We start from the raw sequence: 22,478 nt of genomic DNA on the forward strand, positions 1-22,478 counted from the left end.
TGCCCATCAAAATGGCTACAATTAACAAGACAAGAAATAACAAGTGTTGGAGAGGATGTGGAAAAAGTGAAGCCTCATACACTGCTGGTGGGAATGTAAACTGGTGCAGCCACTGTGGAAAACAGCATGGAGAGTCCTCAAAAAATTAAGAATAGAACTACCATATGATCCAGCTATTCCACTTCCGGATGTTTATCCAAAGAACACAAAAACACAAACGTGTGAAGATATATACACCCCTAATGTTCACTGCAGCATTATTCACAATAGCCAAGACTTGGAAACAACCTAAGTGCCCATCAAGGGACTAATGGGTCAAGAAGATGTGGTATATATACATGATGGAATACTACTTAGCTATAAAAAAAGATGAAATCTTGCCATTTGCAACAACATGGATGGACCTTGAGGGTATTACGCTAAGCGAAATAAGTCAGATGGAGAAAGACAAATACCATATGATCTCACTCATAAGTAGAAGATAAAAACAACAACCACAACAAACAAACACATAGATACAGAGATTAGATTGGTAGTTACCAATCAATCTATTATTTTGATTATGGCCATTCTAGTTGGTGTGAAAGGATATCCCTTTGTGGGTTTGATTTGCATTTTTCTAATAACTAATGATGCTGAGCACCTTTTCATGTGCTTATTGGCCACATCTTCTTTGGGGAAATGTCTATTCAAGTCCTTTGCCCATTTTTGAATTGGGTTGTTTGCCCTCTTGTTACTGAGTTGTAGGAGTTCTTCATATATTCTAGATATTTAAGCCCTTATCAGATATACGATTTGCAAAAAAATGTTCTCCCATTCTGTGGGTTGTCTTTTCACTCTCTTGATGGTGATCCTTTGATGCACAGAAATTTTTAGTTTGAATGAAGTCCACTTTATTTTTTTCTTTTGTTGCCTATGCTTTTGGTGTCATATTTAAGAAACCATTGTTAAATCCAAGGTCATGTAGATTTGCTTGTATGTTTTCTTCTAAAAGTTTTATAGTTTTAGCTCTTACATTTAGGTCTTTGATTTATTTTGAGTTAATTTTTGTATATGATGTAAGATAAGGGTCCAACTTTATTTTTTTTATGTGGATATCCACTTTTCCCAGCATGATTTGTTGAAGATACTCTTCCTTCCCCACTGAATGGTCTTGGAACCCTTGTCAAAAATCCATTGACCCTAGATGTGAAGGTTTATTTCTGGACTGTCAATTCTATTCAGTTGGTCTGTATATCTGACCTTATGCCAATACCACACTGTTTTGATTAACGTAGCTTTGAACATTTTTACTAATGTAGTAAATTTTGAAATCAGGAAGTGTAAGTCCTCCAACTTTATTCTTATTCAGAATTGTTTTGACTCTCTGGGAGTTCCTTGAAATTCCATATGAATTTAAGGATGGGTTTTTTCCATTTCTGCAAAAAAAAAAAAGCCCTTGGGATTTTGATAGGGATTGCATTAAAATCTGTACATCATTTTGGATAGTATTACCGTCTTAACAATATTAAGTCTTCCAATCCATGAACATGAGATATCTTTTCATTTATTTATGTCTTTTTTAATTGCTTTTAGCAATGTTTTGTAGTTTTCAGTGCACAAGTCTTGCACCTCCTTGATTAAATTTATTCCTAAGTATTTTATTCTTTTTGATGCTATTATAAATGGAATTTTCCTAACTTTCTTTTCAGATTGTTCATTACTAGTGTATAGAAATAAAACTAATTTTTGTGTGTTGATTTTTTTTTAATTAATTAATTTATTTTTTTGTGAGGAAGATCAGCCCTGTGCTAACATCTGCCAATCCTCCTCTTTTTGCTGAGGAAGACTGGCCCTGGGCTAACATCCGTGCCCATCTTCCTCCACTTTATATGGGATGCTGCCACAGCATGGCTTGACAAGTGGTGCATCGGTGGGCACCTGGGATCCAAACCGGCGAACCCTGGGCCGCCGCAGCAGAGCGCGCACACTTAACCACTTGCGCCACCGGGCCGGCCCCTGTGTGTTGAGTTTGTGTCCTGCAACTTTGCTGTTCATAGCATATTTATTCACAGTGGCCAAAGGTGAAAACTATGCAAGTTTCCCTCAACAGAATGGATAAACAAAATGTGGCATACACATACAATGGAATATTATTTAGCCATAAAAAATAATGACGTCTTGACTCATGCTACAACACGGACGAACCTTGAAATTATGCCAAGTGAACTAAGCCGGTTACAAAAGGACAAATGTTGTATGATTTCACTTATATGGGATATCTAGACTACGCAAATTCATTGAGAAAGAAAGTAGATTAGAAGTTACCAGGTGCTGTGGGGAAGGGAAAATGGGGAGTTATTGCTTAATGAGTTTCTGTTTGGGCTGATGAAAAATTTTGGAAATAGATAAGGATGATGGTTGCACAACATTGTGAATGTAATTAATGCCGCTGAATTGTACAATTAAAAATGGTTAAGGGGCCAGCCAGGTGGTGTAGTGGTTAAGTTTGCATGCTCCACTTCAGCGGCCCGGGGTTTGCAGGTTCAGATCCCAGGCACGGACCTACACACCGCTCATCAAGCCATGCTGTGGCAGCGTCCCACATACAAAATAGAGGAATATTGGCACAGATGTTAGCTCAGGGACAATCTTCCTCACCAAAAAAAGGCTAAAATGACAAGTTTTATGTTATATATATTGTACCACATAAAAAATAGTTAAAAAAAGGTTGTGAAGGTCACTTGGTCCAACCATGGTTCCAAAGCTGAATCCCTTTATGACACACTGGCAGTCTCTGCTCGCCCACTTCCAGTGATGTGGAGCTCATCACAAAGCAAAACCAAAACCAAACCAAACTAAAACAAAACAAAAACAAAGAATCTTTTTGCAACTTGAATAATTACTTGGCCACACACACATGATTAAGCGTTCAAGTGGGGCTGTGCTCGGGGCAGGGCACAGATCTATGAATTCTATACATGGCAAGACCAGAGTCCATGAAGACATCTCTGCCTGGCTCATCGGGCCTGGAGACCGGGCTCAATCACAGCAGACTGGCTTGGGTAGCTTCCACATCATGGGCAACAGAAGACTGGTACTTCCAGTGTTCAAATTATGGGCTGTAACCTATTAGCGGGCTGTGAAGTTAATTTGATATGACATGACAAAATTAGATAGAATCAAAGAGAAGTTATGTGGAGGAAGAGTAAGTAGTATGTGTTATAAGAAAAATTTAAGGGCTTATTCCCACTCTTTCCTCCCGCCCTCCCTTCCCCCCAACAGACAAGCAATACTTTGTTATACAATTTTCAAATTTTTAAAATATAGTTACAAGCAACAACAAATATATGTTATCTTCCTCTTTCTACAGAAGATGGCATACTCTAACACTGTTGTGCATTTTGCATTTTTTCACTGAATCTAGCTTAGAAATGTTTTTAAATCAATATGTAAGAGAGTTTCATCTTTTTTTTTATAGCTACATATTATTCCACTGTACAGATGTATCACAATTTTGTGATCATTCCTCCTTGGACATGAGGTTATTTCCAATATATTGCAAATAGTGCTGCAATGAATAATTTTGTAGATATGTCGTTTGTACATGGCCAAGTATATTTGTAGGGTACATTTTCTGAAGTGAAATGGCTGGGCCAAATGGGCATACGCATTTGTAATTTTTATAAATATTTCCAAATTGCTTTCAATCTACTCCCACCAGCACCTTATGAGAGGGCCTCTTCCTCCATGACCTCACCAAAGTATGTTATCAGATTTTTGCAATCTGAGAAGTGAAAAATAGTATCTCCATATGATTTTAATTTGCTTTTATCTTATTTTAGGATGAATATCTTTTCATGTATCTTAGGGCCATTAATATTTTCTCTTCTATGAATTCTCATATCCTTTGCCCATTTTTCTATTGAGTTATTAATCTTCTTATTGATTTCTAGGGGCTCTATATTCCTAGGGGGACTGGCCCTTGGTCTATGATATGAGTTGAAAAAAAAACCTTTTTTTTGGTTTCCTAATCATTCATCTTTTGATTTTGCTAATGGTGTATTGGTTTTGCCATGTTTATGTTTATATTTTTATTATTTTTTTGTTTTTAATTTTAGTCAAATTTTTTAGTCTTTTATGGCTTTTGAATCTTTGTTGGAAAGTCCTTTTCCTTCCATATTTATCAAGGAATTCTTAGGTTAGGTTTTTGTTTTCTGTTTTGGTTATTCACATAAATAAAGCTATACAATTTATAGTATTCTATGACTGTTTTTTTCACTTAATAGATTCTGGACATCCTTCCGTGTGAGAGCCAAAGATACCCTTCAGTTATTTTAGTGGCTGTGTGGTGTGCCTTGGTACTGATGTTTAGTGATTCACTGTTAATGGGCTTTCAAGTGAGTCCCAGTTTTCAGCATTACAAAACGTGGTGGGACAAATCTTGCCTGTATCGTAGTGAGTTGTGAGAACGTCCACACAGCCAGGGGAGCAGGCTTAGAATGCACTTGTTTCATTTATTTCTTCACTGGCAGGGCCCCCTAGTGGCTCAAGTACAAGAAGGAGGGTCAGGCTCGGAGACCTGGATTCTCTGACAGAACGATGAAACTAAGGCCTTGAAATCTTCTGATCAACTGCCTCATTTGACACATGGGGATACTGAGACTCTTAGAAGGCTGGTAGCTTGTCCCAGCTCACCAAGCACAAAAAGCCCAGAGTTTGGTCCAGAACCCAGAGCTCTGAGCCCCTAGTCTGCAGCTCTGCCAGTGCCAGGCTTTTCCTTAAATTGTGTGGTCTCTCACTCCCTGACAGGTTCAGGAAGTTACAGTGTTTCAAAAGGCTGCCAAATAAATCTCGCATTCACTTAGGGACTCAACCTGTCTGGGTTATCAGTCAAGGGAAAGAGAGTTCTGCACTGCTGCAAGTTCACCTCTCTCTTCCTCTCTTCTCTGTCTTTAGTATGCTTGGTGGGAAAAACAGTCTCCCTCATGGGTGCCTCTCCTCCACCACCAGCATACAGCAACTGTGCTGGAGCTGGAGTGGGGTGTGGGGATTGTAGAGATGGCAGTCCGCAAGGTGCAAGGCAGCCAAGGCTCAGAAAGGCACATCTGCGCTGCTCCAGAATTTCTCTATCAGGGGCCCTGAGGGACAACCAGCTAATGGAAAGGGGCTCTGGGAGACTCTCCTGAAGCTGTGTTTGCACTGACAAGCACACTGCTTTAACTAAGGCTCTACGTTTATTTCAAAAAGTGTGCCCTGTCTCACTAACTAAATCGTTGGCTTCCTGAGTGTAAAAACTGGATCTGACGCTTCTTTGCAGCCTTCTGGGGCTCAGCACATTGCTATGTGTTCAGTTGGCTTCTCTCTCTCCATTCTCCAAACTACCAGGACCATTAGAATCTTTATGTTGAAATTCAGTAATTACCCTCTCATAACTGCATTGTTTAGCCCAATCACTTTCAGGGCCATTGGTCTTGTACCTCTGGTGAAATTACAAAACCTTTACTGGCAGGATTTTCACTAGGTTCCCTTCCACTGAATCTCTTCCTGGACTTCTGCCCTACTCACCTTGCCTTATTTATACAGATACAATCTCACCCACTCTCTTTAGAAGAGAGCTTAGATCCTGGGGTCTCTTCTATCAAAGGGAGGGAAGTGAATATTTTAATTGTGTACCTTTGATTTCAGGCACTGTTAATTCCTTGCTCTTCTGATTCTCACAACAGTCTGAGAAGACATCATTCCCCCAGCTGAAGGAGTAGACTTGGATTTCAAAGCTGTTGCCACTAAAGAGGGGAAGGAAGGCCCATGAACTCTCTCACAAGAAAATGAGAATTTCCATAGAGAAACCACCCCTTTCTCTTCCTTCTCTTCTCATGTCCTTTCCTGGAGCCTAGAACTGAGTTCTGCCAGCATATTTTGACTGGCTAACAAAGGGTTCAAGGATTATCAAAGCTGGGATGTGGCTTGATGACAGGCAATCTGAGAACTTATAGCAGAGCTGGCATCAGAGAATCCACGTCTCAACTCCAAGGTAGGAAGTGGACCTTCCAGGGCACCACATGAGGCTTTACAGCAGGCTAGGCATGCCCAGAAATCCAGTCCTAGATGTATGCTTTGCCAACTAACAAAAGGCCCTATTTCTGCGAGTCTACACCTCCTGGGGAGTCTTTGCTTATACCTCCATTGGCCCTCCTCCAACCAAAAGGCAAGAACATTCTCCTCTTTGTCTAAGACAAAAACAAACAAGTAAGGAAATGGATTTTATTCAGGGTATTGCAATAGGGAAAGCACCCCAGATATGAAGACCTGAGCATCTAGGCAGGGTGGTTTTGCCTTACACTTTCATAGGAACAAAAGTGGGATGATTTATAGTTGGGATTGATTTGCAATCAGAAGTTTCAGTCAATCAAGTGGACAGAAAATGTTTATCTCCGTGTCCCTCCAGTTTTAGTGGGGCAAAGGGTTCTCACTCAGCTAATCATTCATGAGTCAAAGAACAGGAAGTTGAGAGGTCTGAGTCTGCCCTTAGGAGCAGGCTCAGAAAAAAGGGGAAAGGTCTTTGGCCCTGTCATGGGTAAACAAAGGGGTCATCTGCAAGTCTTAAGGGAATCATGAAAAAGAGTGGAGAGTGAGTTTTCTCTAAGTCATAGGGAGAATGGTGGATCTTCACAGTGTTCCGGGAACACTGATAGGTCAGGATGTCTCTTTCTTTCTTTTTGGGCTGGAGGATTGGCCCTGAGCTAACATCTATTGCCAATTCTCCTCTTCTTGCTTGAGGAAGATTGTCCCTGAGCTAACATCTGTGCCAGTCTTCCTCTATTTTGTATCTGGGACACCGCCACAGCATGGCTTGATGGGCGGTGCATAGGTCCAGGCCCGGGGATCCGAATCTGCGAACCCGGGGCAGCCAAAGCAGAGCATGCGACCTTAACCACTATGCTACCTGGCCGGCCCCAGGAGGTTTCTTAACCAGCGATGTCGCCTGGGAGCATAGGGCTCAAGTCAAGTACAACAATGTCACCCTCCTCTTTAAGATTTCATCACGGGACCTGTCTGGAAGCAACAGCCTGTACTTCCTACTGCTGACCAACTGGTTTCTTAAGATGGAAATTAAGTCGTTATTTTAAAAAAGAAGGAAAGGAAGAAAATGCCTTGAAAGGAAGCCCTTTTCTTCACGCCAGTTAGTAACGCATAGCTCCCTAGGCTTCGAAATACAAGTCCCAGAGAGCAACGCGCCACTTCCTCCCCAGACTACGGGCGGGAATCAGGCGCCTCGCTGCATGATGGGAACGATAGTTAATTGGCCGTAGGATGGAAAATGTAATTGTAGCGGGTCTTTCTTTTTCGGAAAAGTAACTCAGAAGTTCCTCTTACAAGGCGCAGACAGAGAACCAATAAAGTAACATTATCATCTCCATGCGGGACAGACCAAGCTCCTCCAAGGGAAGTATTTAACTGAAGCCGGATCTCCCGCTCCATTTTCCCAGCCGACTCCTTTCTGGCCATGCCGTGCGTCATTACCGCTGCGTCTTCTCATTGGCCGGAGGACAGGTGATGGCGCCTGCGCGCTGCATTCCTTTGAGGGTCGTAGGCAGACGCCATTTTGGCTCCAGAAGCGCTTCTGGGAAGTAGAGCGCAGACCCGCACGCCTGCCCGTCTGCTGGGTAGGGCCTCTTCTGCCGTGCTTGTAGGTAGAAGTGTTGGCGTCTGTCGCTGCTGTTGTCTTACTCTCCGCGCTCGCCAAATCCTCTAGCGGGCGGGAGCCTCTGAGCACCCGGCCGCGCCGTCGGAGTCACACCGCGGGGAAGGAGGTGACGGGGGCGGCGCGGGGCGCGGACACTCCCCGCCGAGAGCCCGCCTGCCATGGACTCGGAGTATTACAGCGGCGACCAGTCAGGTGGGGCAGGGACCTGGGGACAGGGCTGGGGGCGGAGCGGATACTCGGCGGGGCTTGGCCTGGCACCCCGCGGGGGAGGGGAGGGAGGCCCCGGAGACCTTCCCTCGCGGCCTGGGCCCGGCGTGGACTGCCGAGCGGAGCGCGCGCAGACCGCCTCCGGGCCCGAAGTTAGAACCTTGGAGAGGCGGTTCTGGAGGGAAAGCCGCCTTCGGGCTCTGCCAGGGTTTTTGCTGTAATTGGGAAACTACTTCCATATATTAAGCGCTTACTGTGTGCAAAGTCCTGGGGTAGATCTCCTGCTACGGGGTTTTTTCAGGAGTTGAGTGTTTATTTCGAGAATCCAAGGTAGCTGATCGGTGAGGGCGCGGGATCTTACCTAGACTCTTCATTACGAGCTAGGGCTAGTTTAATCTCGCCTGCGACACTGGTTTCCCAGGAAGGAAAATGTAGGACCCTTGTTGGAGTTGTGTAAATATTTTAGAGTAAGGCGTGCACCTTTGGCACCTGTGATTTTTGTGCCTTTCCTTCACCTTGAGGTCTGCCTTTCTCACTGAAGCTTGGTCTCCTTTCTTACCTGTTTCCTCGGTAAACACTTACTGGGCCCCCCTCTGGTAACACTGTGCCAGGCACTGGAGATACAAAGACGAGTTAAGGCAGGAGCTAGCGGGGAAGAAAACGTTCCGTTTGCTTTCCCTTTGTGTCACCATTCCATTGGGTATTCTCTAACAACCACTTCAATAGTTGACTAAACGTTAACCTCTTCTCTGTTTTGAGTTCACTCCGATTCCTTATATATGGCAGCGAATAGTAGTGATTGTAAACCTGTTTCCCAGCATGCACTGCTGTTTTGCTTAAAACGTTTTGCTGATGTTTTCAAAGTAGTTTTCAGTTCATTTGTGTTTTTTAAATAAGTAATTATATGTAATACACGTATGTAGGTTAAGTGCTAAAAAGACATGAAAAAATAGTAGTTCCCTGACTTTCCATTTCTTTTAGACGTTTTTTGATATTTACATCTGTATTACTAATTTATGCTATCTCCTTTTGCATCATTTTTAGGCATTCTGTAGTGATTTCTTATGCTAGGACAGTGTTTTAGCCTCTTGTGTGCCCTCCTCTCGCCCATATTCTCACTGTTGCGGCATAGTTGTTCGTTACATTTCAAAATTATTTTTATCATAACTATATAGAGATTCTTTCCTCCTCAGCTGAGTAGCTCATTGGTATGATAGTGATTCCATTCTTATGCAAATTTTTGGTTTTCCTGTAGTTGACTGCTTCATTTTAAAAAATTTGTTTATTTTTATTAAATTTCTAACCAGATCTTCCCATATCCTCCCAACAGCCCTAAATTCCTCTCGATACAATTTTGCTTTGTATTTTTAAAGTATTGGTTAAAGGTAGGTAGCAATTGATTTTTTTGCCATTTTGTAATAGTATAGTATTTCTTTACTTTAAGGAGTTTACACTATTTCTGGACTGGAGTTCCTTGTGCTCTTCATTTATAAACAAATACTGTACATCATGTACCAGGCAGTGTTCTGGGCTCCAGGGACACAGCAGTGAACCAAAATCCCTGCTCTTGTGGCACTTTCATTCAAGTGAGGAAAGACCCACAGTAAACAAAATAACTTGGTAAGTCATGTAGTACATTAGAAGGTGGTAAGTAAGTGCTGTGGAGAGAATAGACTCAGTTTTTAACATCAAGTTGAGATAGTTAAAGAGCACACTATTATTTAGAAGTTGTTGACTTGGTCCTTAGTGATGTTTCTTAAGCTTCACATTCCTTTTATGATGTGTTTTTGCTACCACATATGTCACAGTACATGTTATGATTGTTGGTATTTATATAAGTATTATACTGTTGTCTTGTTCGCAATATTAGCGTCATTAGTTATGCTTCATCAGTGGTAACCTTTGCTCTTACATTATTCTTGATTCATTATGTTCATTTCAGTTGTAGATGTCATCCATCTTACACCTTAAGTGGGTTTTTGTTTTATTTTTAAGCAGATGATGGTGGCGCTACCCCAGTACAGGATGAACGGGATTCAGGGTCAGACGTTGAGGATGATGTAAATGAGCAGCACTCTGGATCAGACACTGGAAGTGTAGAACGTCACTCAGAGGTATTGGCTAAACAACATCTTTGGGGAGGCTTTTCCCTTGCATTTTATGAGACCTGTTTTATTTAGGAGTTATAGAGACCCTGTCACACGGTTTAGGCTTCAAACCCTGGGAGGAAAGGATTATAAATTAATAGAAAACTGCTTTAAAAATAAATAAATAGGGATAGTCTGGTTACTTATGAAATCACAAGGAAATAAGTTCTGATTGGGTGCCTTTTCAGATATTAGGCAGTTTTCAGCTGTGCCTATTGATTCAGAAAATGGGCCAGGCCTTTGATATTTGACTAGGCTTCCCCATTCCCAAAAGGATGTCTTAGTGGGACAATGAACATTTGCAATCTGAAGAAATACCAGTTGAAATCGAAAGTTATGGGGTTATCACCTATCAAAACTTATTGATATATTGATATTAGATTTGGCTTTTCAATCTGAACTGTTCTAATGTATATAAAGTATGTAGTAACAGCAAATGTAGTTTAATTTATTTTATTTTTTCCCCCCAAAGCCCCAATAGATAGTTGCATGATCACAGCTGCACATCCCTCCAGTTGCTGCATGTGGGACGCGGCCCCAGCATGGCCGGACAAGCAGTGCGCTGGTGTGCACCCGGGATCCGAACCCGGGCCGCCAGCAGCGGAGCGCGCGCACCCAACCGCCAAGCCACGGGGCTGGCCCTTTTTTTTTTTTTTTAAGTTTTTTTTTTTAATAACTTTATTTTTATTTTTCCCCCAAAGCCCCAGTGGATAGTTGTATGTCATAGCTGCACATCCTTCTAGTTGCTGTACGTGGGATGCGGCCCCAGCATGGCCGGAGAAGCGGTGCATCGGTGCGCGCCCGGGATCCGAACCCGGACCGCCAGTAGCGGAGCGCGCGCACTTAACCGCTAAGCCATGAGGCCCGCCCAGCAAATGTAGTTTAAAAAGTTGTTTTTGCTTAATAATGCAGAGTAGTATTGGATCTTGTGTACAGCATTTCAACACATTTGGCCTAATACATAAATATTTTTAAAACTATTTAATTTGCTTCCCTGGTTATACAGTCTGTACTGCACAGTGTTAACAAAATAAAATTGGGACATTTTTCAATGAGTCAGCCGTAAGTCTTTGGTAAACACAAACTGAAACACATAGGAGTGATAAAGATGGCCAAGTTTTCTTTTAAGAACTTCATATGCCATATATTTTGCTTGATTACCCATACACAGAAAGTTGTCCACTTTTAAGTAGTAGATACAGTTGCTAGAGATTTATTATTGACTCTGTCCTTTGACATGTATTCATATATCCAACAAATACTTATTGAGCACCTGCTGTGTCTCAGGCTCATTTGACACATCAGTGACTAAATGAGGCCCCACCACAACCAAAATCCTTCTCTTGGGTTTATTTTCCGGTAGGGGGAGAAAGACATTAAACACTATAAATTTTTAAAAAATTGTAGTTTGTTAGAAGTGGATAAATGCTGTCGAGAAAGAAGAAAGTTAGAGTGAAGGCTGCCAGGATGGAGGGCAGGTTTGGGTGTTAAATAAGGAGATACATGTAGGCCTTATTAAGAAAGTGACATTCGGGGGGCCAACCCGGTGGCATAGCGGTTAGGTTCAAGCACTCTGCTTCGGTGGCCCAGAGTTTGCTGGTTCGAATTCCAGGCACAGACCTACGCACTGCTTATCAAGCTGTGCTGTGGTGGTGTCCCATATAAAGTAGAGGAAGATGGGCGTGGATGTTAGCTCAGGGCCAGTCTTCCTCAGCAGAAAAGAGGAGGCTTGGCAACAGATGTTAGCTCAGGGCTAATCTTCCTCAAAAAAAAAAAAAAATCACCTCTCTTTACTTTTTTAAACAGCTTTATTGAGATAAATTTTCATACTGTGCAATTTATCCATTTAAAGTGTGCAGTTCAACAGTCTTTAGTACAAGTATGCATCTGTTAATGACAGGGATACATTCTGAGAACTGTGTCATTAGGTGATTTCGTTGTTGTGCAAACATCAAAGTATACTTACACAAACCTTGGTGGTATAGCCTACTACACACCTAGGCTATGTGGTACTAATCATAATGGGACCTCTGTCGTTGACTGAAACGTTATGTGGTGCGTGACTGTATATTCACAGTAGTGCAGCCATTACCATAGTCAATTTTAAAATATTTTCATCACCTCGAAAAGAAAACCTTTAGCTATTACTTCCTTATCACTCCCCACAATCCCTCCCTGTTCTGGATTTCATATGAATGGAATTATATAATATGTGGTCTTTTGTGACTGGGTTCTTTTTTTTTTTTTTTTTGGTGAGGAAGATTAGCCCTGAGCTAGCATCTGTTGCCAATCCTCCTCTTTTTGCTGAGGAAGATTGGCCCTGGGCTCACATCTGTGCCCATCTTTGCCTACTTTATACATGGGACGCTGCCACGGCATGGCTTGGTAAATGGTGTGTACGTCCATGCTTGGGATCCAAACCTGCGAACTTAATCTGTAGGCCACCGGGCCAGCCCCTGGCTTCTTTCTCTTAACATAATGTTTTCAAGGTTTGTCTATATTGTAGCATATATTAGTATTTCATTCCTCTTTGTTGCAAATAATATTCCGTTCTTTGGATATACTGTATTTTATTTAATTCATCACTTGATGGACGTTTAAGTTGTTTCCACCTTTTGGCTATCATGAATAATGCTGCTGTAAACATTTGTGTAGAAGTTTTTGTGTGGACATATGTTTTTTCTCTTGGATATGTGCCTAGGAGTGGAATTGCTGGGTCATATGGTAACTTTATGCTTAATTGTTTAACTGCCAGGCTTGTTTTCCACAGTGGCTGCACCATTTTACATTCCCATTAGCAGTGTATGAAGGTTCTGATTTCTCCATATTCTTGCTAACTCTTGTTACCTTTTTGATTATAGACATCTTAGTGGCTGTGAAGTAGTATCTCATTGTGATTTTGATTTGTGTTTCCCTAATGAGTAATGATGTTGAGTATTTTTTTATGTGCTTATTGGCCATTTTTATATCTTCCTTGGAGAAGTGTTCATTCAGATCCCTCATTCACTTTTTAATTGGGCTGTTTGTGTTTTTTATTATTGAGTTGTAAGAGTTCTTTAAATAGTCTGGATACAAATTCCTTATTAGCTGACTGATTTGCAAATATTTTCTCCCATTATATGAGTTGTCTTTTCACTTTGGTCTCCTTTGAAACACAAAAGTTTCTAATTTTAATGAAGTCAGGTTTATCCATTTTTTCTTTTGTTGTTTGTGCTTTTAGTGGCATATCTAAGTATCCTTTGCCAAATCCAAGGTCATGATGACTTACCCCCATGTTTTATTTTTAAGAGTTTTATAGTTTTAGCTCCTACATTTAGGTGTTTTTATCTATTTTGTGTTAATTTTTGTATATGCTGTGAGATAAGGGTTCAATTTCATTCTTTTGCATGTGGCTTTCCAGTTGTCCCAGGACCATTTGTTGAAAAGACTGTTTCTCCATTGGATGTTCTTGGGACCCTTGTCAAAAATCAGTTGACCATAGGATGTATGGGTTTATTTCTGGACCTTCAGTTCTAATCCTTTCATATCTGTGTCTGTTACTTGTGCCAGTACCATAGTACCTTGAGTAAGTTTTGATATCAGGAAGTGTGAGTCCTACTTTGTTCTTTTCCAAGATTGTTTTGTCTATTCTGGGTCCCTTGCAATTACCATGTATTTTATTTTTATTTTTTTATTTTTTCGCTGAGGAAGACTGGCTCTGAGCTAACATCTATTGCCAATCCTCCTCCGTTTTTTTCCCCAAAGCCCCAGTAGATAGTTGTATGCCATAGTTGCAAGTCCTTCTAGTTCCTGTATGTGGGACACGGCCTCAGCGTGGCCGGAGAAGCGGTTCGTCGGTGCGTGCCCAGGATCTGAACCCCGGCCGCCAGTAGCGGAGCGCACGCACTTAACCGCTAATCCACGGGGCCGGCCCAACCATGTATTTTAGAATCAGTTTGTCAGTTTCTGGAAAGGAGTTAGCTGAGCTTCTGGTAGGGATTGCACTGAATTTCTAGATCATTTCAAGGAGTGTTGTCATCTTGCCCATATGAAACCCACTGATTCATGAACATGGGATGTCTTTTTATTTAGGTTTTCCTTAATTTCCTTCAACGAGTAGTAGTTTTTCAATGTACGAATGTTGCCTGTCTTTGTTAAATTTATTCCTAAGTATGCTATTCTCTTTAATGCTTAGTAAATGGAATGATTTTATTAATTTCATATTCAGATTTTTCCCAGTTTTCCTACTAAAATTAATTCTAATTTTTTTCATTGTGGTCTGGGAATATACTTTTTAGTGTATCTCTCTTTTTAAATTTATTGACGTTTGTTTTATGGCCTAGCATATGGTCCATCCTGGAGAATGTTCCGTATGCACTTGAAAACTATGTACATTCTGTCTTTAAATCTAAAGTATGTCTCCTGTAGTGGACATATAGTTGGATCAGGTTTTTTAATCCAGTTCCTGCCCCTTGATTGGCTTGTTTAATCCATTCACATCTGATGTTATTGATAGAGTAGGAGTCTGCCATTTTACTTTTGTGTATGTCTCATGTCTCTTTTTGTTTCTCTGTTCTTCCTTTCTGCTTTCTTTTTCATTAAGTAAATATTTTCTAATATAGCATTTTAATTTTTTTTTGAAATCTCAGTCTTTAGGTAAATTGGGGTAATTAGCTTAGTTATTGAATCTTTCACTAGACCAATCAGCTCATACCATTGGTGCCCTTGGGGATCCTCCTCTGTCGTCTTAGAAGTTCATATCTTTTGTAGGGGATGGCATGACATATCTATGCTTTTTTTTTTTTTTTTTTTTTTTAGCTTTATTGAGGTATGATTGACAAGTAAAATTATAAGATGTTTAAAGTATACATTGTGATGATTTGATATACACGTACATTGTGAAAGGTTTCCTCCCATCTAGTTAATCAACACATTCATCACCTCACTTATTTATTTTTGGTGAGAACATTTAAGTTCTATTCTCTTAGCAAATTTCAATTATACAATACAGTGTTATCAGCTATAGTCAAAATGTTATGCATTACATACCCCAGCCGTTTTCATCTTATACCTGAAAGTTTGTACCCTTTTATCAACCTCTCCTTATTTTCCCCCTCCATCCCCCAAATCTCTGGCAACCACTTTTCTACTCGCTGTTTCTCTTGAGTTTGACTTTTTGTTCAGATTCCATATAGAACTGATAGCATGCAGATTTTGTCTTTATCTGGCTTATTTCACTTAGCATAATGCTCTCAAGGTCCATCTCTGTTGTCGCAAATGGCAGGGTTTCCTTCTTTCTCATGACTGAATAGTATTACACACACACACACACACACACACGCACACAACCCACATCTTTATCCATTCATTTGTTGACGGGCATTTAGGTTGTTTCTGTATCTTGGCTATAGTGAATAATGCTGCAGTAAACTTGGGAGTACAGATATCTCTTCAATATCCTGTTTTCATTTCCTTTGTGTATACCCAGAAGTGGGATTTCTGGATCATGTATAGTTCTATTTTTAATTTTTTGAGGAACTTCCATACTGTTTTCTATATTGGCTGCACCAGTTTGCATTCCCACCAACAGTGTACAAGGGTTTCCTTTTCTCTACATCCTTGCCAGCACTTGTTATGTCTTGTCTTTTTGATAACATTCATTCTGACAGATGTAAGGTGATATCTCATTGTCGTTTTGATTTGCATTTCCCTGATGATGTGACGGTGAGCACCTTTTCATGTACCTGTTGGCCATTTGTATGTTTTCTTTGGGAAAATGTCTGTTCAGTTCCTCTGCCCATTTTTTAATCGGATTGGGTTTTTTTGCTATTGAGTTGTATGAGTTGTTTATATTTTGGATATTAACTCCTTGCCAGATACACGGTTTGCAAATATTTTCTCCAGTTTCTTGGGTTGCCGTTTCGTTTTGTTGATGGTTTCCTTTGCTGTGCAGAAGCTTTTTAGTTTCATGTTGTCCCACTTGTTTATTTTTGCTTTTGGTGTCAAATCCACAAGATTATTGCCAAAACCAGTGTCAAGGAGCTTACCCTCTACGTTTTCTTCTAGGAGTTTTATGGTTTCAGGTCTTCAATTTGAGTCTTCAGTCCAGTTTGAGTTGATTTTTGTGTATGGTGTAAGATAGGGGTCCAGTTTTATTCTTTTACATGTGGCTGTCCATTTTTCCCAAAACCACTGATTGAAGAGACTGTCCTTTCCTCATTGTATGTTTTTGGCTCCTTTGTCATAAATTAATTGACCATAAATGGGTTTATTTCTAGGCTCGCTATTCTGTTCTGTTGATCTTTGTTTTTATGCCAGTATCATACTTTTTTGGATACTATAGCTTTGTAATATAGTTTGAAGTCAGGAAGTGTGATACCTCCAGTTTTGTTCTTTCTCAAGATTGCTTTGGCTATTTATTTTTGTGGTTCCATACAAATTTTAAGAACGTTTGTTCTATTTCTGTGGAAAATGCCATTACAATTTTGACAGGGATTGCATTGAATCTGTAGATTGCTTTGGGTAGTTTGAACATTTTAACAATATTAATCCTTCCAATTCGTGAGCATGCAATATCTTTCCATTCAGTTGTGTCTTCTTCAATTTCTTTTATCAATGTCTTATAGTTTTCAGTATACAGATCTTTCATATCCTTGCTTAAATTTATTCTTAGTTATTTTATTCTTTTCAATGCAGTTATAAATGGGATTGTTTTCTTAATTTCTCTTTTTGAGAGTTCGTTGTTAGTGTACAGAAATGTAACAGATTTTTGTATATTGATTTTGTATTCTCTGACTTTACTGAATTTGTTTATTGGTTCTGTTTTTTGGTGGATTCTGTATGGTTTCCTATATGTAATGTTATGTCATCTGCAAATAACAGCGGTTTTACTTCTTTCTGTCCAATTTGGATGCCTTTTATTTTCTTTTTCTTGCCTAATTGCTCTGGCTAGGACTTACAGTACTATGTTGAATAAAAGTGACAAGAATGGGCATCCTTGTCTTGTTCCTGATCTTAAGAGGAAAAGCTTTCAGCTTTTCACCATTGAGTATGATGTTAGCTGTGGGCTTGTTGTATATGGCCTTTATTACGTTGAGATACATTCCCTCTTTACCCAGTTTGTTGAGAGTTTTTATCATGCATGGATGTTGAATTTTGTCAGATGCTATTTCTGCATCTGTTGAATTGATCGTCTGGTTTTTATTCTTCATTTTGTTAATGTGGTGTATCAAATTGATTGAATTGTGAATGTTGAACTGTCCTTTCATTCCTGGGATGAATCCCACTTGATCATGGTGGTCCTTTTAATGTATATGATCCTCTTAATGTGTTGTTGTATTTGGTTTGCTGATATTTTGTTGAGGATTTTTGCATCTATGTTCATCAGGGATATTGGCCTATAATTTTTTTTCCTTGTGGTGTCCTTGTCTGGTTTTGGTATCAGGGTAATGCTGGCCTCCTAAGATGAGTTTGGAAGTATTCCCTCCTCTTCTGTTTTTTTGGAAGAGTTTGAGAAGGATTGATATTAATTCTTCTTTAAATGTTTGGTAGAATTCACCAGTAAAGTCATCTGATCCTGGACTTTTCTTTGTTAGGAAGTTTTTGATTCTTACTAGTAATCAGTCTGTTCAGATTTTCTGTTTCTTCATGATTCAGTCTTAGTAGGTTGTATGTTTCTAGGAATTTATCCATTTCTTATAGGTTGTCCAATATGTTGGTGTGTAATTGTTCTTAGTCTTTTTTGATCCTTTGTATTTGCATAGTATCAGTTGTAATTTCTTCTCTTGCATTTATAATTTTATTTATTTGAGCCCTCTTTTTTCTTGGTAAGTTTAGCTAAAGGTTTGTCGATTTGTTTATCTTTTCAAAAAGCCAGCTCTTAGTTTATTGACCTTTTTATTGTCTTTTTAGTCTCTATTTCATTTATTTCCACTCTGATCTTTATTTCCTTCCTTCTACTATCTTTGGCATTAGTTTGTTCCTCTTTTTCTAGTTCCTTGAGGTGCAGAGTTAGGTTGTTTATTTGATATCTTTTTTCTTAATGTAGACATATATCACTGTAAAACTTCCCTCTTAGAACTGCTTCTGCTTCATCCCAGAATTTTTGATATATCGTATTTCCATTTTCATTTGTCTCAAGATATTTTTTGAATTCTTCTTTGACTCATTGGTTGTTCAGTAGCTTGTTATTTAATCTGCATATTTGTGAATTTTCGAGTTTTGTTGTTGTAATTGATTTATAGTTTCATACCATTGTGGTGGGAAAAGATGCTTGATATAATTTCAGTCTTCTTAAATTTGTTAAGCCTTGTTTTGTGGCCTGACATATAATCTGTTCTGGAAAATGTTCCATGTGCAGTTAAGAAGAATGTGTATTCTGTTGTTGGATGGAATGTTCTTTAAATGTCTGTTAATTCCATCTGGTCTAACATGTAGTTTAAGTCCAATGTTTTCTTATTGATTTTGTCTGGATGATCAGTACATTGTTGAAAGTGGGGTATTGAAGTCGGCTACTATTACTGTATTGCAGTCTTATTTCTCTCTCCAAGTCTGTTAATATTTGCTTTATATATTTAGGTGCTCTGATATTTGGTGCATATTCAGTATTTACAAATGTTATATCCTCTTGTTAGATTAACTCCTTTATCATTATGCAGTGACCTTCTTTGTATCTTATTACAGTTTTTGGCTTAAAGTCTATTTTGTGTGATAAAAATATAGCTACTTCTGCTTTCATTTGGTTTCCATTTGCACGGAATATGTTTTTCCATCACTTTACTTTCAGTCTGTGTGTGTCCTTCCTTCTAAAGTGAGTCTCTTGTAGATAGCATATAGTTGGGCCTTGTTTTTTTATCCAATCAGCTACTCTGTGTTTTTTGATTGGAGAATTTAGTCCATTTACATTTAAAGTGGTTGTTTGGGTATGTTAGGTATGCACTTACTATTGCCGTTTTGTTCATTGTTTTCTGGCCTGTTTTATCATTCCTTTCCTCCTTTCTTCTCTTGCTCTCTTCCTTTGTGATTTGATGATTTTCTGTAGTGTTATGCTTAGGTTCCTTTTTTTTAATCTCTTGTGTATCTATTATAGGTTTTGGCTTTGTGGATTACCATGAGGCTTACATAAAATGTCTTACAACTGTGTATTTTAAGCTGATAACTTCAAATGTATGCTAAAGTTCTACATTTTACTCTCCCCCCTCAACGTTTTGTTTTGTTGGTTTGTTTTTGTTTTTGTGTGTGTGTGTGAGGAGATCAGCCCTCTGCTAACATCTGCCAATCCTCCTCTTTTTTTTTTTTTTTTTTTTTTTGCTGAGGAAGACTGGCCCTGGGCTAACATCCATGCCCATCTTCCTCCACTTTATATGGGACGCCACCACAGCATGGCTTAACAAGCAGTGCATCGGTGCGCGCCCGGGATCCAAACTGGCGAACCCCAGGCCGCCGCAGCAGAGGGCGTGCACTTAACTGCTTGTGCCACCAGGCCAGCCCCTCAACGTTTTGTTTTTGATGTTAGACTATCTTACTTTGTGTATCTGTTAACAAATTATTGTAGTTTTAGTTATTTTTAATACTTGGTGCATTTTAATTTCTTTAATAATATTTTCACTGTACTGTTAAGTGGTTGCTCTAGGGTTTATCAGATATATCTTGTCAGAACCAGGTTCAGATTTACAGTAGTGTAATTCAACGATATATAGAAATGTTACTCCTAGGTAGCTCTATTCTTTTTCTCTTTTTATAATATTATTTTTATAATCTGTTAATGCTACGCATCCAACAATACATTATTATAATTATTACTTTATCATCTGAAGTCATTTCCTTAGCCTAATACATCTTTCATCCCACCCACCTCCTTTGTACTGTTATTTGCAAGTGTATTATACATGTATTGCATTTCTATTTATTATTGGCCCAACAATACATTGTTTACATATTACTTTATACACTTGCTATTTAAATCAGTTAAAATAAGAAAAGAGAAAATACGCATTTATACTTTCTTTTATGATTACATAATTATCTTACTAGTGCTCATTGTTTTTTTGTGTAGATTCTGATTACTGTCTGAAGTCACTTGGTATCAGCTTGAAGAATTTCCTTTAGTATTTCTTGTATGGTGGGTCTGCTAGACAAATTCTCTCCTTTTTTGGTTATCTGGGAAAGTTTTCATTTCTTTTTTGTTAAATCCTTATTTTTAAAAGATAGCTTTGTTGGATATAGGATTCTTGGTTGACAGTTTTTTTCTTTGAGCACTTTGAATGTTATCCCACTGCTTTCTGGCCTCCATTGTTTCTGTTGAGAAGTCAGCTGTTAATCTTATTGTGGTACTCTTATAAGTGACGAGACATAGTTTCTAGCTCTAATGATGTTCTCTATTCGATGCGATGTTATTATGCCTTCTTTAATCGTGGTTTGCTTTAGTTCTGTGAACGTGTTTACAAATGGCTGCTTTGAAGTGTTTTTCTGATAAATCTGATATCTGGTTGCTCTCACAGGCAGTTTCTGTTGTCTGCTTTTTTCCTGGTGTATGGGACATACTTGTTTCTTTGCATGCCTCTTAATTTTTTGTTGGAAACTAGACATTTTAATTATTGTAGCAACTCTGGGTGCTGGTCCCCCCCAGGGCAGGGACTTATTTTTGTTATTTGCTTATTTGTTTAGTGATTAGCTGGATTATTTTAGTGAAGCCTGTTTCCTCACCCGCAATTTTAAATCTCTGTTGTCACCTCTCAGGGATGTGCAGTTTGGGGCATGACCACAGTCACCTGGGATGACAGTAGTATTAGTAGGGCTCTTTTTTGTCTTTCCATGACAACAATCAGCTGTTAAACTCCACTGATTGCTCTGTTATTTTCAACAGTGGCATAAATCCCTCAACAAGTTAATCCAGTCAAATTCTGGCTCCTTTGAAGGAATAGTTTCTGAGGTCTGTGTTTGATTTGTTCTGACTCCAGGATGACTCCTCTCAGCTGTTTTGTTCCCTGGTTCTCTCCTGCAAACTAGCTGGTGTAGTGTATCCTGTATCTTGAATCTCTTCCCAAGTGCCTCCCACCACAACTTCCAGTATTCTTGAAGGTGTCTTAGCCTGAACTTCCCCAAGCTTGGTAACAAATGAAATCAGTTTCTTTGGGGAGAAATTAGAAGCTATCTGGCTTACTGCCTGCTTTTTCCCCATGCAAAATCTCTGAGCCGGGGCTCTGGAGCTGGTGGTGGAGGGCGATGGCAAGTTTCTCTCTGGGTGACGCCCCAGTTCTAGAAGCTGAGCTCTCATTGGGGAGTGGGGATTGGCTAGCAACCCAAGGTGCCCTTAGCTTGCCTCTCTTGGCATGGAACCACTGTCTCACAAGTTGAGACAAGGGTGATCAGGGTGCCAGTATTCTCAGCGTGCTGTGCCCAAGGTAGAGCCTTCTTTCTGCGATTGAGGGCTGGACAGAAGATGGGAGCCCCCAACTCTTGATCACACTCACCTGGAACTTACCCTCAACAACAGGTAGCTGGAGGCAAGATGAGAACTGTTGACTCCTGCTCTTCCTGGGAAGAAAGCTCTCTACCTGGGAGCTGGAGGAGAGGGAACCCTGTGTTCTTGATTGCAATAGCCTGGAGTAGAGTTTCCTCCTTGCTGAGCTGTGAGGTTGGAAGGAGAGTGGTCTTGGTTCAAATACCAGAGACTCTTGCCTCTCCTACCAGATTTTTGTAGATCTTCTTGGATAGATGCTTCTTCTTATGCTCTTTGCCTTTAGGACCATTTCCAGAGGCTTTAAATGGTTGTTTTTAAATATTTTCAACCAGTTTCACTGGAGAGTGGGTCAGCAGAGCTTTTCATGCTTTCATACCATGCCATTTTAATTTTTATCTCTTTTACTAATTAGTCAAACCTCTCCATATACCTCAATTCAAATCCCAGAAGGACCCAGTATGCTTTACTTGTATGTTACCACAATCTCTCTTGGGCCCTTTGAGTTCTTTCATCTCATTTGGGTTTACCTACCTGTGTGTGGATGGGTCCTGTGTGCGGCCACCCCTGCATAGAGAGCAGCCTAGTGCTGCTTTCCAGGAAAAGAATTCTGAGTAAGCCAGCTGTTGTCATTTGGGGGCAGGCCTGTATATTGCAGGACATTTAGGTCTTGGTTCCCAAACATTAAATGAAATGCTAGTGACACATGCTCTCCAGTCATTAACAACCAGAAGTGGCCCCTCACATTCACAAATGCCCCTTTAGGCGAGGAGCGAGAAACACCCTTAGGTTGAGAATGCTGAAATGGACAAGTGAGGCATGGAAAGCATAAGGAAGGAAACAATATTCAACAATCTAAAAAATGAGTGACTAAAATATAAATAGAAAATTTATAAGAATGGCAATGCAGCCATTAAAATTGTTTTCAAAGAATATTTAGTGACACGGGAGAATTCAACATGTTATTTGAAGATACAGGCTATTAAATTATTGTGATTCT

General features: G+C 39.7%; 1 protein-coding gene across 8 annotated transcripts in view; it reads left to right on the forward strand.

Annotated features, from left to right (window-relative positions):
- The first annotated feature begins 7,370 nt into the window (after positions 1–7,370).
- The window catches only part of IWS1 (interacts with SUPT6H, CTD assembly factor 1), a 47,466-nt gene continuing 32,358 nt past the window's right edge, over positions 7,371–22,478 (forward strand). For 2 of the 8 annotated variants that reach the window (XR_015553148.1, XR_015553149.1), the window contains exons 1-2: positions 7,371–7,879; positions 9,890–10,008. Coding sequence is in view for 5 of the 8 variants with exons in the window: in XM_087435014.1 (XP_087291140.1) it covers positions 7,846–7,879; positions 9,890–10,008 (153 nt within the window). In the remaining 3 variants the exon portion in view is untranslated. The remainder of the gene's footprint in view (positions 7,880–9,889; positions 10,009–22,478) is intronic. The other 6 variants (XR_015553147.1, XM_087435015.1, XM_087435014.1 and 3 more) reach the window with 6 other exon arrangements.

This window comes from Ceratotherium simum, chromosome 9 (assembly GCF_057802395.1).
Source record: "Ceratotherium simum simum isolate JZ-2026a chromosome 9, ASM5780239v1, whole genome shotgun sequence".
In the NCBI taxonomy this organism is placed as follows: Eukaryota; Metazoa; Chordata; class Mammalia; order Perissodactyla; family Rhinocerotidae; genus Ceratotherium; species Ceratotherium simum.